The 18,428-nt window shown below is 49.3% G+C and overlaps 1 protein-coding gene across 2 annotated transcripts in view; it reads left to right on the top strand.

The window, feature by feature from the left end:
* Window positions 1-18,428, top strand: part of Lgr6 (leucine-rich repeat-containing G protein-coupled receptor 6) — a 119,678-nt gene that overhangs the window by 66,827 nt on the left and 34,423 nt on the right. For both annotated transcript variants that reach the window (NM_001427357.1, XM_039091316.2), the window contains 2 exon segments: window positions 9,700-9,915; window positions 15,083-15,154. In NM_001427357.1, the coding sequence (NP_001414286.1) occupies window positions 9,700-9,915; window positions 15,083-15,154 (288 nt within the window).

Below are 18,428 nucleotides of genomic sequence, written 5' to 3'. Positions count from 1 at the left end.
GTGGAGTCCGATCACATGTTCTAGGCTTGGTTACTATTTCTAGAACCAACATTCTGTCTGGTCTTTATTTGGAAAAAGCTCCAAGCGGCAATCCTGCGGGCATGTGCAGGGACTGCCCTCCTTAGCTGAGACACCAGGTAGGGCCTTTCGGGACAAGCTCTGATGCTCGCACCTGCACAAGGGAAGGCTTGTCAGCAGCCCAGATCGCATGGAGGTACCTTGAAGATGAAGGGCTCTGCTTCCAGGGTTACCAGCTTTTCTCTTGGATAGAGAGAGTAGGCTTCCATACTGCCCGCCCCCAGCCCAGGGTTAACTTCACTTTCACTAGGTGATCTTCCTCCATCTTGTCTGCTGCCACTTACCCTTCCCTGCTTTTGCTGCTTCCTCTCCAGCTTCTGTTCACACACTTGCAAACTCTGACCCTTACCTAAGGCCTTTCCTGCTGTGGACATTGGCTCTTACTGTTCTCATTGCCTCGTTGGCTCTTTCCCTAACACTGCACCGAAAACCCTTAGTCCTCCCTTGGGAGATAGTTTAAGTGCCACCTCCTCTGTGAAGCCTTCCTGGATTTCTCAAAGGCAAAAAAGGGTTGGGCCCTGGCTCTGACTCCAGGAGTGTTTTCTACAAGCTAGATCAAAGAATGTGAAGCTGTGTGTTTAAAGCCAGAGGCTTTGGAGTCAGACCAATGGCTTCTCCTCCCTGAGCCTCCCTCACTGCATGCAAAGGGCTGGGGTGGAGATTAAGTAAGATAACATGTGTATAATGCTCACTACACCTGCCAGACACCTCGTCCTCACTACCCATCAGCTAGGGCCACTGAGCCACGAAGACATAGAGTCTTAGTAAATATAATAAACGAAACAGGCTAAGAACGTTTGTGGTAGGGAGACTGTGTGTTACTTAAGTTGATTCCCAGATCTGAGCCCAACACTGGCATAAGAGTGTTGAGTTGAACCCATTAATTGGATACTGTCTATATGGAGGGGCATTTGAGACAACCCGATAGGCAGTGGGGGATACATCCAGGGCAACAGAGCTGTATGGAGGTCCTTACGACACAAGAGCCTTGGAGTGGCGTCAGTGTGTACGAAGGCAAAGACACTCAGGTACTGGTGCCTAAGCTGCCTGAGTCTGGTACAGTCTGCTCAGTCCCTGGACAGAGAGTCCTTATGCCAAGCAGGGCTAGGGCATGCTGTGCACAGGGAGCCCACCCCCTTACCATGGGAGCCCCATGGCTTCTGTGCAGAAGCTGGCAACTTGTACAGAGGCTAGTGCTGGGGCAGGAGCCAGGGGCCCTTAATGCCTGCAGAGGCCTGGGGCTCCTCCTCGCTGCCATGCAGGTACCAGCCTGCCCCTTCTGGAACCCTCACTTTCCCTGGCAGGCTCTTGGTCAGGGCTGTTGGTCCCTCCAGGCAATCAACGGCTCCTATGTAGAATATTTTCTCTACATTATTACTATTTCCATAGCGGCTGCTTCTCTCTCTCTCTTTGTCTCTCTCTCTCTCTCTCTGTCTCTCTCTCTGTCTCGCTCTCTCTGTCTCTCTCTCTGTCTCTCTCTGTCTCTCTCTGTCTCTCTTTCTCTCTGTCTCTCTCTGTGTCTCGCTCTGTCTCTATTTCTCTCTGTCTCTCTCCCTGTCTCGCTCTGTCTCTCTGTCTCTCTGTCTCTGTCTCTCTGTCTCTCTCTGTCTCTGTCTCTCTCTGTCTCTCTCTGTCTCTCTGTCTGTCTCTCTGTCTCTGTCTCTGTCTGTCTCTGTCTGTCTCTCTCTCTGTCTCTGTCTCTCTGTCTCTATCTCTGTCTCTGTCTCTGTCTCTCTGTCTCTGTCTCTCTCTCTGTCTCTGTCTCTCTCTCTGTCTCTGTCTCTCTCTCTGTCTCTGTCTCTCTGTCTCTATCTCTGTCTCTGTCTCTGTCTCTCTCCCCCCTCCTTCTCCCCCTTCTACTTTCATCGGCCTCCTTTCCATTTGCCCTCTGATCTCCAGCGTTCCACCAAAAGTCAACCTATGCCTCTTTGAGCTGGAGATGGGGCTGCAGGATGAAAACCCGAGGCCTGGGTTTGGCCCAAGCAGTCAACAACTGCCTGAAGCTTCCTTGTTCTTAATCTCTCTGTCTTCCAACTTCTTCCTCCTCTTCGCTGTTCCAGTTTGGGAATGGAAACAGAGGTTGCCCACAACTCCCGGGGAAGTTTTGAGTGAGGTTTAGTGCTGTTTTTACCATCTTGAGGTTTGTTTTGTTTTTCTGAGTCTGGACCCCCATCTCCTGGGCTGGCCTAGAACTCACTGTCCAACGGTTTTAGTCATGCTGCTTCTACCCACATGCTGGGAATACATGTGTGACTCAGCACATTCTCAGGGTCACCTTGACATTCTTCACCGGTGTTGGACAGGATGTTTCATGCTCATTATGTGTTGGGTCTTGAGAACTATGTAGTGGGCCTTCGGGGTCAGAGTGGTGAGAGGCTCATAAGAGAGCAGAGGCAGCTGGGCTGGAGTAAGGGTTGGGGCCAAGCAAGTGGCCAGAGGTTGGTCACCGGATGACTGCTAACTAGGGGTTCCCTCTCTGAACTTGAATGTCTGAAACAGGACCTCCATCCTCTCGTTCTCCAAAAATACTGATGGACCAGTGAGAACGAGGAGCATTCGGAGTCCTCAGACTTGCAGAAGGGTTTTCTTCCAGTGAAGGGGCCACGTTATAGGAGAGACCTAAAGGCCTAGCCCTCTCTGATTGGGTGAGAAGCAGAGCTCCCTCCCCAGATGTGTTCCAGCCACAAGGAGCCTCCTTCATACTACCTTCCCTCCTGTTGCTGCTTTCTGCCTCCCTGCTCTTGGAGACTCCTGTCCTGTATCTGCTACATCTTTCACACCATGTGCCCTAGCTGGAGAGGAAACCTAAATTATCATTAACCTGAGCAGAAGAGATGGAAACTCTCTCCAGTTTCTCAGCTGTCTTTCTGGTCTCCCTGCAGCCAATTGGCCTTTAGATTCCAACCAGTCTGGACTCAGAAAGTGAGCATAATTGCTGGGCACCAAGCCTGGAGCTTCTATAGAACTGCCCCTTAAAGAGAATCACTTGCAAGGGCTGGAGGTATGGCTCAGAGGTTAAGAGCCCCTGGCTGCTCTTGCAGAAGACCCAGGTTCAGTTCCCAGCACCCACATGGTGGTTCACGGCCCCTGTAACTCCAGTTCCAGGGGATCCCTTCTTCTGACCTCTGTTGACATGGCATGCACACAAACATACATGCATGCAGACAAAAACACTCATATACATACGTCTAAAAGAATCCTTGACAACTTCATGAGTCAGTTAGTGGCCCATAGAGGAAGAAGTACCTGAAAGTTATACTTAGGTCTGCTCCCCTGTGTCTGTAAAAGCCTCTGTTTTCCTACAACTAAGAGACACATCTTTGTCCTCTTGTCATTCTTTGTTATCTATCTATCTCTATCTATCTATCTATCTATCTATCTATCTATCTATCTATCTATCTATCTATCTATCTATCATCTCTCTGTATCTGTCTGTCTGTCTGTCTATCATCTATCTACCAACCTGCCTTTCAACCAACCTACCTACCTATTCTTATTTATTTGAGACAAGGTCTCCGTAGCCCAGACTGACCTCAAACTGCATGGCTAAGTAACTTGACCGTGATTACCTCCCTGCCTCCTCTTTCTACACACAGGGATAACAGCCACACACTCTCACCAGTTTTATGTGGTGTTGGGGACTGACCCCAGGCCTTGTCCGTGTTAGGCGAGTGCACTACCAACAGCTACACCCCAAGCCCCTCTCATCACTCTGGGGGAGTCGGAGCAGTAGAACAGAAAGAAGCCCTGAACTCGGGTTCCAGACCTGATGCTCCATTTGGCATTTCCCTTGATATCTCAGGGTATCAAGATCCTGGTGTGACATCAGCTAAGTCACTATCCTTCAGGTCCCCATCTCACACACAGCTGGTCTTCTCAGTCAGCCTATGTGGACTTTTTTCTGCTGTCTAACCTGAAACTCTCCTGCTACAGCCCTTGTAGGTTCTCTACTCATGTTGGTCATGAGACAGCCATGTCCCCTTTTCCGTGAGAAGTCTTGGAGGTAGACCCTCTCACCCTACCTGTTGCCTCTACCTCGGCAGGAGGCTGGGGAGTAGGAAGATGTTAAGCTGTTTCCCCAAAGTCCAGGCAAGCCCCAACTGGCCTGCCAGGGCCCTGCTAATCTGTCCCATCACTGCGGGGAAGAATTCTAATCGGAAAACACTGGAGGGGCCAGGCCCACGTGGGGGAGAGGAGCGGTGTTGATTCTATTCCAGCGCTTAATTGGTATAATTGCTGTCTTCCGCCTGCCAAACCAGAGTCGGGGTTGGCTCTCCCACCTGCGGGCGGGCGGGAGCAACTCTGGAAGTTCTTAGTCCCCAAAGGCAGGTTCTGCTGGCAGTACAGAAGCCCCCATCAGCCCCTTCCACTCCCAGGTGGCAGGGAAGCCTACTTACCCCAGAGGCCTAGGCACCCCAGTGGAGCCTGAACCCTCCCTCAATGTGGCTGGAGGGTTTTCTACAGAAAGCTCCCATCCTGTGAAGGAGCCAGGTGGGGAAAGAGTGAGAGAGACTTCTTTGAAGCAGGGTGCTGACCCTTGCAGGTCTCTAAGAGTCAGGCCACCCTGGAGGTGGTGGTGGTGATGGTGGAGGATTAGAACTGGTTTACTGCTTTTCCCTGGGGCAGAAGGCTTGAGTCATTTGAACTCAACATCGTGTGTTAACCTCACAGCCAAAGCCTCCAAGACCTACCATTGCCAGGTGCCCTGCTCCTCCCTGGGGTCACCAGAGCACATCTAGATAGGGCATCTGTTAAAGGAATAGGAGAAAGGGGGCAATGGGGACATCAGTGCCATACACAAGCTAAAAGGAGGGGATGTGTGGCTATATCTAACAGCTAAACCCCCACTCTCCACAAAGGATCAAAGTTGGCAGATAAAATTCAAATACATTTCCAGATTTCCTTTAGTGGAGCTCAGTAGCTAAAAGCACACATTATCCTTGTAGAGGATCCAGGTTCAGTTCCCAGCATCCACACGACTCACAAACCATCCCTAAGCTACAGTCTAGGAGATCTGTAGTCCTTTTCACCGGGCATACATGTACTACACATACATGTACACATACACTCAGGCCAAACACACAAACACATAAAATGGATCTAAAATTTTAAAAAAAGATTTTTTTATTTGTAAATGACATGTATGTGTATTTTGACATCTGTGGGTACACGTGTGAGTGTAGATGCCTACAGGGACCAGAGTCATCAGATTCCCCTAGGGTTGGAATTGCAATTGGCTGTGAACTGCCTGACATGGGTGTTGCAAACCAAACTAAGATCTTTTGCACAAGCAAGATGTATTTTAACCATTGCACCATCTCTCTGCCCTCTAAAATAAAAATCTTGCCAGGGGGACACCCTTACCCTTTATCTGATATTTAAATTTTACTGGGCATAGTTTTAATAGTACATGGAACACATTTTTGCTAAAAGTCTTCATTACATGAAATTCAAATTTAACTGGACAGTGTGTGTGCTGTTACTGCTGCTCGTGGGACAGGCTCTCACTCTGAAGCGCAGGCTTGCCTTGAGTCCATTACGTAGTCCAGGCTGGCCTTGATTTCTTGCCTGTCTTGGCCCTGTCTCTAGGTCTTGGTATTTCAGGTGTGTCCTTCCATACCCATCTGGAAGCATGCATTTCAGTTCACTACACCCAACAGTACTGTCCTGGGATTGCTCTGTCACGGCCCAGCTGGTGTGAGTGGAATGTGTTATTTCCCCGATCACCTCGAACACAAACACAGGCCAGAATGATTTCCCATTCTTGCCCTATCTTTCTCTGCTTGCTGCCTCACTCGACTTTCTACTTTGGCATTTCCCCAAGCATCAGGAGCAGGGATACAAACACCTGTGGTCCAACATCCTAGAACAGCTCTACCATAGATGTGTGGACCCTAGGAGATGTGTATGCTATAGAGGCATCCTGGCTCCCTGCCCAACGAGACTCCTGCAATCTGTCCTCCCTTGAGAGGTGACGAGAAGGAATCCTTTCACAGTGAGGTTGAAACGCACAATGCAGGAAGCCTTTGGATGCTAGCCTGGTTGCAGGAGCCCTGTCCAAGCTCTCTTGCCTGTGGTTTGTGCACAATGCAGGAAGTGGACTGATCAGGACTGCAGTGTGCACATGGAAGCATGCAATGCGTGTGTGTAGGCATATGTGTGTGTTCACACATATCCATTCACACAGAAGTGACTTTCTGGGGTTCGCCAGATGGCTCAGTGGTAAGGGCACTTGCTGTCAAGCCTGATGAACCCAGTTCAGTTTCCTGAGTTGGGACCCTGAGACCCACATGGTGGGAGGAGTGAGCTGACTCCTGTAAGTTGTCCTCTGAGCTCCACATGTAAGCCCACACACATAAACAAACTCAAAACAAGTTTGTGTGTGTGTTTGTTTGTTTGTTTGGTTTTTTTTTTTTTTGGTTCTTTTTTTTCGGAGCTGGGGACCGAACCCAGGGCCTTGCGCTTCCTAGGTAAGCGCTCTACCACTGAGCTAAATCCCCAGCCCCGTTTGTTTGGTTTTTAAATAACTGACTTCCATCCAACTTAGGCTCACAGGATTAAAAGTTGCTCCCACCCCACCCCCACATACATCCTGTCCCACTTCCTGTCTCCCTTAAGTAGGTGAGCAGGTTCTCACCTCCCTTGATGTGTCTGGAGTGCCAGCATCACACAGTGGGAAGGTTCATGGATTTGAGTGTCAGCAGACAAGGGTTCAAATCTCATGTCCTTGGCTCACTAGCTGAGTGACTTAGCCCAATTCCTGTGAAGTGGGGGTAGTTAGAGCCATCTTGTGGTAGTGTTGAGCAGACACAGAGCCTATACCTGTACCTGGGCCTGTATCTAACATAGGACAAGTGCTCTGAAAGAGAAACAGTGATTACTGGTGGTGTCATGGTCATCGCTGCAGAGTTGACTGCACTTCAGGGAAGGTGGCATCACCCATGTGGGGAAGTCAGGGTTCATGGCTCTGTGAATTTACCCATTAGGCAGGCAGTGGTAGAGGGCAAAGTTCAGGACTGTAAACTAGCCAGTTCCCAGCTCCCTGGCCCTTAGCTAGTGTTTGCCCCTAATACTACCCTTCCCTAATACCTACTGGTCCTTACTCCAAGGAGACCTTCCCTCCTCCAGCCCCTTCATTTTATTTTATTATTTGGGCTTTTGGAAGGAAAGATGTCTTAGAAATGGGATCTTCCTTAGCCCAGGCTGGTCTCCTAAAGTCAACAATGACCTTGAACTTCTCATCCCTCTACCTCTCAAGTGCTTGGATGACAGGCACCACACTCTCAGCCTTTTCTTTCTTTTAAAAATGAGTATATATTAGTTGTATGAAATAATCAGTCTTGCTGGGTGGCAGTGGCACATGGCTTTAATCTTAGCACTTGGGAGGCAGAGGCAGGTAGATCTCTGTGAGTTCCGACCAGCCTGGTCTACAGAGTGAGTTCCTGGATATTCAGAGCTACACAAAGAAACCCTGTCTCAAAAAAAAAAAAGAATATGTTTTATCTTGATTCTAAAGCAAAAATAGTGATGTTCTTCCTTGGCTTAAAAAGGAGGAGGAGTGGATCTGGGGGAGAGGTGAGGTAGGGGGGCAGGTATGGGGAGAAGCAGAGGGAGGAGAAACGACCGTAGGGATGTAATGTATAAGGGAACAATAATTTTAAAAATCTGAAAAAAAAAAAAACAACAAAAAACCCAGACCTTTGATGGCTCTCATTTCCTATACCATGGCATTGTTCTGAGGCCCCTGAAACTTCACCAAGCACCTCGCCCCTTTTTTTTCTTCATCCTTCTGGAAGCCCTACATTGTTTTAAGACTCCTTTATTCAGTATTTCCCAAATGCTATTTGCTCTGCTTGGAGTGCCTGCCCTCCCTCACCAGACTGATGGCTGCCAGGTCTCCATGCCAGTGTCACATTCTCCTTCCCTGACGCCCTGGACTGGGTGTCACAGTACTGCACTGACTGTCAACCTGAATTTCCTCGTGACTATAGGCTCTGTGAGGAAGCTATGCTATCTTCCCGGCAGTTGCTGTTTCGCCAACACTGTCCTTGGCACAGAGCTCGGTGAGGGCTTTCTACCTGAGTGGCCTCTTCCTCAAAGCGCCAAGTAGTGTCTCCTAATGTGGTGGTTCCCACATCTGTCTAGAAACATCTATGACATCTTCAGGGATGAGCCCTATCCCCACCCCAGTCTTTCTGAGGTCTTCCAGGAAGAGGTGAGACTGTGTTTTCACAGGGTTCCCTGTGGCCAAAGCTATCCCACCAACAGTGATGGAGACCCTGTCTGTGGTAACACGAATCCTTATGAATAGAGAGCACTTACTGTAGAGATTGCTGGCTTTATCAGGTTATTTTAAAAATTAACTATTTTAATTAGTGTACAAAATAGTGCATTTTATTATGACATTTTCATAGTGTATATCACCGTGTACCACTCATATATCCCACCCCACACTACTCTTCTTTGAACCTCCTGCTCACTTCTGCTGGTCTCCCAATGGTCTCACCTTCTTCTTTTACAAAAACATTTGTTTTACTTTAGTGTGTACAAGTGTTTTTCCTGCGTATATGCACATGGCATGTATACTTTTGCATGTATGAATTTTTTCTATACATTTATTTATCTTTCTATATCAGCAATGCTTCTGTGTCTTGCCTAAATTACGTTAGCAGTACTGTCCCTGATGGTCCTCATGCATCCTTGGGAGAAACTCCCCAGCTAGAGGTGATGGAGCAGTAGCTGAGAGCTACATCCTGATTGACTGTCAGAGAGAGAAAGAGAGAGAGAGAGAGACAGAGACAGAGACAGAGAGACAGAGCGACAGAAACAGAGAGACAGACACAGAGAAACAGACACAGAGAGACAGAGAGAGTCAGAGACAGAGACAGAGAGACAGAGAATCTAAGAGACCAAGAGAGACTGAAACTCTGAGAATCTTGGCTTGGTATGGGCTTTTGAAACCTCAAGGCCCATCTCCAGTGACACTCTTCCTCCAACAAAGTCACACCTCTCAATCCTTCTAATCCTTTCAAATGGTGTCAACTAAACATTCAGATCTATGAGCCTATGGGGGCCATTCTTATTTAAGCCACCACAAAGGGTTTGTTGCATGCTTGTATCTCCAATAGGTCATCGACGTATCTAGGAGTCCCAGGGCTTTGACAGGGGCCATACAAAACTTGAAGGTGTTTGAGGGACAGGTGGTGCCAGGGATGGGTGACAGAATGGCTTACATCTTTGAGGAGGCATTTTCTTTAGTTATGTCTAGAAGGGGGGAAATTTCCTCTGTCACTGTAGGGGACACGTCCATTAATCTCCTTGGGGTGGACAGGATTGGGAAAATGTCACACTCAGAGAAGTGGGGCTAAGGATGCAGGGGAAGTACTGGTTATCACAAATGGGCTATGGCTTCTATGTTGGATCTGAGAGGAGCAGTTAGGGTCATAAATAGAAATGCCACGAAGGATCAAGAATTGTGGGTTGGAATATTGAAGAGATGGGAGACATGGTAAGCAATACTGTAGAGTGCCTGTTGGGTCTTTCCAAGTCCAGCTCAACCCTAAAGCGTGATCTGGACCTGGGTTGGACTGATTCCTCTCTATTTTCTTTTCCTTCCACCAGGCGCCTAGATGCTAACCTCATCTCCCTGGTCCCTGAGAGAAGCTTTGAGGGGCTGTCCTCCCTCCGCCACCTCTGGTTGGATGACAATGCACTCACCGAGATCCCTGTCAGAGCTCTCAACAACCTTCCTGCCCTACAGGCCATGACCTTGGCTCTCAACCGCATCCGCCACATCCCTGACTATGCCTTCCAGAACCTCACCAGTCTTGTGGTGCTGTGAGTGCTGTTTCAGTCCCCACCACCTGCAGGGATGGGAAGCTGCGTGGTGCGTTCTCCAGTTGGGTCGGGGGCTTTGCGTTTCTTTGCATGTTGTCAAGCTTTCTTGTTTCAGTTTCTGCTCAGACAATGAAGATGACCATCCTTGTTGATGCTATAGGATGATCTCAAAGCCAGATGACATTAAGCTCATGGAAGTAATCTAAGAGTCACTTAAGGGACTAATTATAATCAGAAACAGAAATATTTTTGCCCTTTTTGTTTTCTTACCATGCAAGTATAATAACCACTCCATGCTAATTGAAATATAAAGCAAGTGTTTCTTAAGGGATTCCCACCACAGTTGATAGTCGAAAGACGCAGTTATATGCTTTGGCATAGGGATACAATAAATCCATTTAATTTTGCAGGCCTAAAGAAGCAGGAAAGGCCATCACATGTAATTAGATGTCAAAGCCCCAGCAGGGTAATTACCTGGGAGATAGCATCCCTGGCAGGGATAGGGGCTGGGGTTAACTCTGTCTTCCTAGTGGGAACTTTACAGTGCAAATTAGCTTCTAGCTAATTGCTATGAATGATTGGTAAGTTCATCGTCTAATTACTAAGGGCTCGGAGGTCATGTGTAATTGCTCTGGGTTACATGCTAATTGGTGCAGGAACATGTGTGTTAGGGACTCTGCAGCGTTGCCTCCTTTGTTCCTGGGAATCTGGTGTGGTTTTCTAGGCCTGTGTGAATGGATGGTGCTTAGTTCCATGGAAGGGAGGAAGATGTAGGTAGTGACTTAATTGTCTAATGTTCTGTCTTGGGAACTTAGAGAGCCAACACAAGTGTTCCCAGTGGAGTCCACTCTTCTATTAGGATGGCCATATCCTCCATTGTTCTGGGAGTCAGTGCGATTGGTTTTAGCTTTGGTGATGTCCCTGGGACCCCACATGGGAATAGGGTCAAGTCTCTGTGACAGACACGATGACTGGAAAATGAGAACTTTAGGATGGGTCTCTGCTACGTGGGCAACGATATGCACTTACAGAGCCTCTGTGTGTGTGCTGAAGTTCACAGAGGATGTGGCTGGCCCGGAGGGCTCTGTGAGGAAAGACAACCAGGGCAGTTATGACTTTTGACGCTATAGCTAAGTGGTAAAGGCTGATTCATACCACAGGAGCAGCAGGGAAGCCACACAGCTGTGGGTGGGAAGAAGAAGGCTTCACAGGGGAGGCAAATCTGAGGCTAAACGTGGAGAGACGGTGGGACTGGAGAAGCAAGGGGGGATAGAGCATTAAAGACACGGCAGAGGAGACAGAACGTTTGGCTGTTGGTGAACGGGGCCATCCATCTATAGCAGAGTCCTTGTGCAGAATATGGGAGAAAAGACTAAGGAGGTGACTTTGGGGACAGACCATGTCAGAGCAAAGATGCTGGCTTTATTTGCCAGTTGGGGGGGGGGAAGCCTGCTGGTTTTCAAGCAAACGTTAAAGGGAGATATTTTTAGGATGGTTAGAGTTGAGGGATGGATGGAAACGCAGGGAGACCAGAGACAGAAAAATTAGTTCTGAGGTGCTTGTGTATCAAGGTTCAGCTTCGGAGGCAGCAGAAAGGATGAGTGGGAGTGTGCCTCTCGAAGGGGCATTTTGAAGGAAGAATTGATCTACCTGTGAGGTTTTCCCAGAGCAGGGGACCAAGCAGAAAAGGCGCAACGGAACTTCAAGGCTTGGCTGGAAGTTAGGAAGCCGGCATGAGATTCAGGCCCAATATAGATCTAGAAGGTGTGAGGTCCCACTGGGTATAAGAAGGGACAATTAAGGGAGAAAAGCTTGTGCAGAGGAGCAAAGCTGAAACACACCAGGTCCCTTGGCACAGGGTACAGGAGAAGCTCACTTCTCTGTCTCCCATTAGTGTGTGAAAGGGGGTTTCGAGCAGGAGGTATAATGAAGGCCAAGAAGACAGAGATGCCCTGTGGGGAAGCCCAGGAGGCAGATAAGGAAAAAATAACCACAAGAACAAAGTTAAAAACAAAGGGGTAGGGTTGGGTATGTGCCTGAGCATACCTGCAATTCTACAATCTGGACGGCTGAGGCTATAGGACGGCAATGCAGAGACCAGTGCGGGTTATATGACGAAACTGTGCCTCAAAACAAACGAAATGAAATTGCACGCGCATGTGGATGGGGGCCTGTCAGGAGACACGGCAGATAAATACAATGGAAGGGATTTGGTTCCCTCCAACAGAGCCCATGCCTGGATGCCACTCTGACATATATGGAACCCTTTCCCACACTGGTGGCACAAACAGCTTCTCTTTAGTAATGTCCAGTAGATAACCGTGTAAGCCCCAGCCTAGGTCCCTGGCTGCACTACTGGAGGTGCCAGGGCTCCAGAGCTGAATGAATAGTTCAAAGGTGAGAGGGAGGCCTGGAGCTAGTATTCTAGAAGCTGAGATGGTCTGGGGCAGAGCTGAACGAGGAGAGGGGAGTCTGGGAAACCGAGGCAGGCAGAATATACACTTGGTGAGAGTTGAGATGGACGGGAGAAGGAAATAGTAAAAGTTAAAAAAACAAAACTTGAAGGGTTGTGGATTTAGCTCAGTGGTAGAGCGCTTGCCTAGCAAGCACAAGGCCCTGGGTTCGGTCCCCAGCTCCGGAAAAAAAATAAAAAATAAAAAAAATAAAAAAATAAAAAAAAACTTGCCAAGAAGGTAAAGGCTGTTTCCTTTCAGGACTAGAAGATCCTTGAGTTGAGGGCAGGATCTGTCTTCCTTACTGGGACCTGGCAGAGCAGGTGGGGATGGGAGCTTCACCAGACTGGCTGGACGGCTTGGGTCCAGTGCCCTCATAGCTCAGCTGCATCTTCACCAGCCAGCCCACTGCTTACCCCTCCTAAGCGATTTCCCTTTTCTGCCTAAAGATGTTTGTAAATTCTTGAACTTTAACAGCGCAACTCAAATATGCCACAGTGTAGAAAGTTCTGCATCTAATTTTCCCGGAACAATGGATGCCTTTGATGGGAGATTCTGTTCTTTCTTCTAGAGAAAAAAAAAATTTTTTTTTGGTATTATTGTATCTTCAGGCTCATGCTCAGGGGAATCCAATCCTTGAGAAACCTCAGTTACTAACATATCCCACACTGATTGGGTTTGTAACTGTTTTAACTTTTATTTCGCTCTGCCATGCCCACTCTGAGTATGTCTAGCTTTATCTTTTTCTTTACTATTTATATGTGCGCATGCCCAAATGTATGCATGTGTGTGCCCTGAGTGCATGCTGTGCTCACAGATGCCAGAAGAGGGCGTGGGATCCCCTGAAACTGGAGTTACATGTGGAGCTGAGCCACAGTGAGGTTGCTGAGAACTGAACCCCAGTCCTCTGTAAAAACAGCAGCTCGCCTACTGAATCATCTCTCCAGATCCCTGTGTCCAGTTTTTTTTTTTTAACTACAAGTCAACTTTCACCACTGCCTACTCTGTTCCTTGTTTCAAATTGACTAGCTCTTAAAAAAAAAAAAAGACCCGATGTTTGGGGCCTCAGTTTTACTACCTTAACCTACAATGTAATTTTTCACTTATTTTTTTCTTCTTTGAAATGTCATTTAGATTGTTTTGTAGCAGAAGGTAACTGATCAGTTTCCTTCTATCCCTCATTCATTAATTGTAATTTTTTTTGGAGGAAGGGTCTCAGTTAGCCCAGGCTATCCTCCAACTCACTTATGTAGCCAAGAGTAACTCTGAACTCCTTATCCTCCTGCCTCTCCTTCCAAAGTGCTGGGGTTACAGGTTTTTGCTACCATGCCCAGCATTAATTGTACTTTCTTCGAGACTTAGAACTTCGCTGTTCCTTATAATCCTCTTCGTCCTTTGTTGACCTGTGGTTTCTTTTGGGGGGCACCCTTGGGAAGCTCTGTTCCAACACATCACCTCCAGGCTCTGTGGTTGATCCCTCCAAGCTGTAGTGTGTGGGTTAAGTCCATAGAAGTCACTTCTGTCCCATCTGTAGCCTGGTGAGGTGGGTGGGAGATGCTCTGAGGTGGTGGCCAGTCTTGGGGAGGCCACCTGGGCTGCTCCTCTGCCACATCGTATGAAGTATAGAGTTCAAGTCCCTCTGTCCATGGGTGGCCCTGGGCCTCACAGACCTCTAGCTCCCTCCTCCATGATTAGCCTGAAGCTTCTGGTTTACCCTCTCTTTTGCCTGTTCCTCTTGGACAGGAGAGTACAGAAGAAAACAAGAATATTTACATGGTTAGCCCTCACCAATTCAGGTGGGGTTTGTGTGTGTGTGTGGGGGGGTCGAGTCTCAGAGTTTGTTTTCTCACCAGATTGTTCTCTGACACAAAGACTTTTGAAGACCTCCAAACTGTTTGCTTGGCCACAGGCTCTACAGTGTAGCTACAGAAGGCTGGGTGCCTTGTCTGACTTTCGCTCCTTGTGAGAGACTTCAGGTGGAGTGGAGTTTGATCTGGTTATTTTTGCTCAATTACAAGCAGGCAGGAGGCAATTTTGTCTTACCTTCAGTGAACTGTTTTCCTTGGGAATCTCTCCCAAACTCCTCTCTGCACTGCCAGATGGCCCAGGCATCTTCCTGACACCCACCCGTGCCTGGAATCCCTCCCCTCCACTCAAGCGCATTGCCTGTCAAGGCCCTGCTGAGGATGGCCACCTCTCCTCTAAGAGGCCTTGCTTGCTGCCTCAGCTCACCAACCTCCCAGTTCTATCAGCATGACCACAGCTCTCTCCCCGTTGTAACAAAGCTTAGCCTTTAATTATATGTTGTCTGCCGTGGTTGGCTGTTGGCTCCTCTAAGAACGTCTGGCCACTGAGTCAGGCTGGCTGAGTTCTCCAGAGCAGGGTCAGGGAAGAAGCCTCAGATGTGAACCCCTATGACATCAGGTCTCTCTCCCAGTGCTTAGTCAGAGCTTGCTGGAGCCTTGGTGGGGCTTTCCTCTTCCCGGTGCTTTCACTAGGAAGGCAATAAGGTACACCGCCTGTGGTCAATGCTGTCTTGGCAATTGCGGCTTCAGAAATGGGTCTTGGCTGATTTGCTTGTCCCTGGAGAAAAGAGGTTGGACCACTGGGGTTGTTCTATTGGTGCTTCGCCTCCATTTTGCTGCTGCGTACGCTGTCTGCCCTGGCCCTGAGGTTGTGCCACACATTCTGACGTGTCTCTCCTTCCCACACAGGCATCTACATAACAACCGCATCCAGCATGTGGGGACCCACAGCTTCGAGGGGCTGCACAATCTGGAGACACTGTGAGTGGGAGAGGTTGTTTAAGTCCTAGTCTGCTCGGTGACTACAGTCTGGGTGTGGGCTTAGGAAAGGCCAGCAGGGTCTGATCCGGCCCTTGTCACCCATGTGTCCATCCTGGGATTCTTCTCTGAGATGTCTGTCACTCAGGAAAATTTCCTTCTCCCTTCAGGGGGGTACAAGGTGCTCTGTGGTGGTTCGGGGTTGCCCAGGAAGTAGTACAGGGGCCCCTGCCAGCAGAGACATCAAACAAAGCATGGAATGAGACAGCTGACAAGGCAGAGGAACTGGGACATGGCGCTTGGAGACCAGAAGATTTGGGGGGTGGGCTGAGGCTGACCTGATGGCAGTTTTGATGGCTGCTGACAGAAGGGAGAGGAATACCACAGAATAATGTCAGGACTGTTTGCCAGCTGATCTAACTAGCTAAATGATTAATGGGGAAATGGCCCACTCAGCACCACAGCCTGCCTCTAGAAAGCATCCAGGCTGTTGGCTCTTAAAAAGCCATATTATTCACACACCACCGTTCAGGAATTCAGCTAAGGTCAGAACGCACCCAAGCCCTCCCATCACTTCCTCTGGAGGCCCGCCAGCCCCTGCAGAGTGGGCTGAGTGGGCCCCACTGCGCAAACAATCAGCCAGGCTCTGCAAGAGTGACTAGTCATGCCAGCTGGGGCCTTGAGCTCCCCGGGGGGAACTGGTTGCCACAGCCACCTGGTGCTGGACATGGGGTTGGAAGCTCTGGGACAGAAGGGCCCCAGGTCACCACAAGTGTATAAGCCGGCAAGGGTGGGTGGGGAAAGTCTCATGTGATCAGGAGCTGATCACAGCTCCTCTTGAGTCTCCTTCTCCAGTTATAAGCAAGGCCCCCATTTTCTAGCCCCTCCTCCCACACTTGCTCTTGAGGTGATGGGAGTCTTAGGAATCCAAGACGACTGAGGCTAAAATTCTGGAAGACAGGCTGTGATGTGGAAGCAACATGTTGGGAAAAATCACTTCCGTAAAGTCTACCCCAAGAGGCCTGGGCTATGGAATCTGTGGTTGTATGGGGAAACAGATGAGAGACTCAGACCTAGGTCAGTCATATCTTATTCCCTGTGGGTATGATTCCTAGGAACATGGCTGCTCTCTTGTGCTTGGTACATAGCAGGAGAAATGGCAGCGCTGGGCTCAGCTCTCCTGGAATCCAGACCCTTTGACTAACTGTGTAGGAAGGAGCACAGTGTCGGGGCAGCATGCCCCAGTCTGGGTTTAGGAACATTCCCATCTGTTCCTACTACTGTGCAAGCCTTAGACTATTGTCCGCTCCTCCTCCATAGCTGTGACTGATGACTAGATAGTTAGAACAGGCCAGTCTAGCCTGCTAAATCTTCATAAGAGAAAGTTCATTTCCAGGAGTGCTGTGTAGTTCTTCCCAAAGGGATGGTTCTGCCAGGGTGACCTCCCAACTGTGCCCAGAGCAGGTCAGAGTGTTAATGAGAAAATAGGAGTCCTTAGGAGAGTGCCTCATTATCCTATCACCTGACCCAGTGTGGATCGATTGAACCTACTGTGTGCTGGGTTTCTCGAGCCTCCCCAGAGAAGCCCAGCTCCTGGGTGGTGCTGGGGTTGCATTTAACAGTGGGGCAGGAGGGAGAGCACAGCCATCCGCCCTGGAATGTGGAGCTGTTTAGCTTTGCCGGGAAGTCAGGTGAGGTTTGGGGCACAGATACCAAGTGTGGGTTGGCACCTCAAAAAAGCCAACAAGTAGCTGTTTCTTCACTTTTGGGGCACACTGCCTAGCTCTTTCTCAATTAGCCACTGTCTGGCTGTGCGGGGCATCTGGCTCAGCCGCTGCTGGCTGAGTTATAGAGCAGCCCTGCCGCTGCCAAGCACCCACTGTCTCTTTCATCTACCTTGGCCTCAACACACAAGGCCCCCGGGCTGTGCCCACTTTACAGATGGAAAAGCCAAGACCAAGAGACAAGGAAAAGTCCTCCAACCTCTACAGTGTGGAGGCAGAAAAGCCCAGTGGTCATTCCCTTGGCACCAAGCAGCCTGGAGCCCTCACTGCCGGCTCTCCCAGCTGGCTGAGCTCAGCCATTTGCCTACGACAGAGCCTTCATTTTCTAACCTATAACATAATGTCACCAGGTCGTATGAAGTTGTTACGGAGTCTGGCAGATATCTAGGACCCTCCCCTTCTCTCCTGTTTTCTTCCTCAGCCCTTTGTATGAGGCTTCATCTCCACGATGCCCCATTTCCTCCCCACCCTTGAAAAGCAAGCTCTTCTTCCAACTTTTGATCTCCAATTAAAAGGGGGGGAATGTGTTCTTTCTCTTCTGTTCCCCAGAGTGTTTTCTTGGGGAGCCTGCAGGGGAAGGCAGATGTGGAGGAGGAGGAGGAGCGGCTGGGAGAATGAAAGGGGAAAGAAATGATAGGCAAGTCTTTTAATTGTTGCATAATTGGCGTACTCAGCAGCCTTGGTTATTCCTCCGGAGCTTTCATGTGTACTTCTTGCTGGAAGGGTACTTCTCCCTCGGGCCCTGTAAATCTCTGCCACTTAGACCTCTCTCATCTCTGGCAGCGGAGGGAAGATCAAACCCCCACAGCCGAGGCTGTGGTTTGGCTCAAGCTGTGGTTTGGCTCTTCTGCAGCCTTCTCTTCAGAGGGAGAGCAGCCCCCAGCTTCGCCCGCCACCTGGGAGGAGGGGCCAGGTGCGGGCACGTACATGCGTGGCCACACAGGCTCGCAGACTAGGCACATGCAGCACACACACATCGTAGCTCACGTCCTCTGCCACCCTCTTTCCACCTTGACCACCATTCTCAAACCATCACAGCAGAAATATGCCCCGCAAAATGTATCTGTGTAACCCAGCTTCTCTCGGGTTCTCGGTGACGGTGACCAGGATGCCAGTTCTGCTGCTGGCCCAGCAAAAGTACATGTTCTCACTTCTGGGAGCCAGAGGCTACCCTAGATGGATGCACATGCTTGTAATCTCAGCACCCAGAAGGTAAGAGGCAGGAAGCTCAGGAGTTCAAGGCTAGCCTGTGCTACATGAGACTGTCTCAATCAAAACAGAAAGAGGCCATACAAGGCCACACAACCTTTATTCTAAAGAAGCTTTGGACAGAGTGTCAGGTGGGGCTCTGAAATGGCCTCTGCTGATGGGCAGAATGACACAGCTCTTAAGAACAAACCTTGCTGCAGTCTGAAGAGTTTGGCACTGCCAGAGTGGATGTTTCTCACAGTGTGGTCGTCACCACTCCAACCATTGCCAAGAAGCCTTAGCTT

The sequence above is a fragment of the Rattus norvegicus genome, chromosome 13 (genome assembly GCF_036323735.1).
Source record: "Rattus norvegicus strain BN/NHsdMcwi chromosome 13, GRCr8, whole genome shotgun sequence".
NCBI classification, from domain to species: domain Eukaryota; kingdom Metazoa; phylum Chordata; class Mammalia; order Rodentia; family Muridae; genus Rattus; species Rattus norvegicus.
This window is presented reverse-complemented; position numbering and strand designations above follow the sequence as displayed.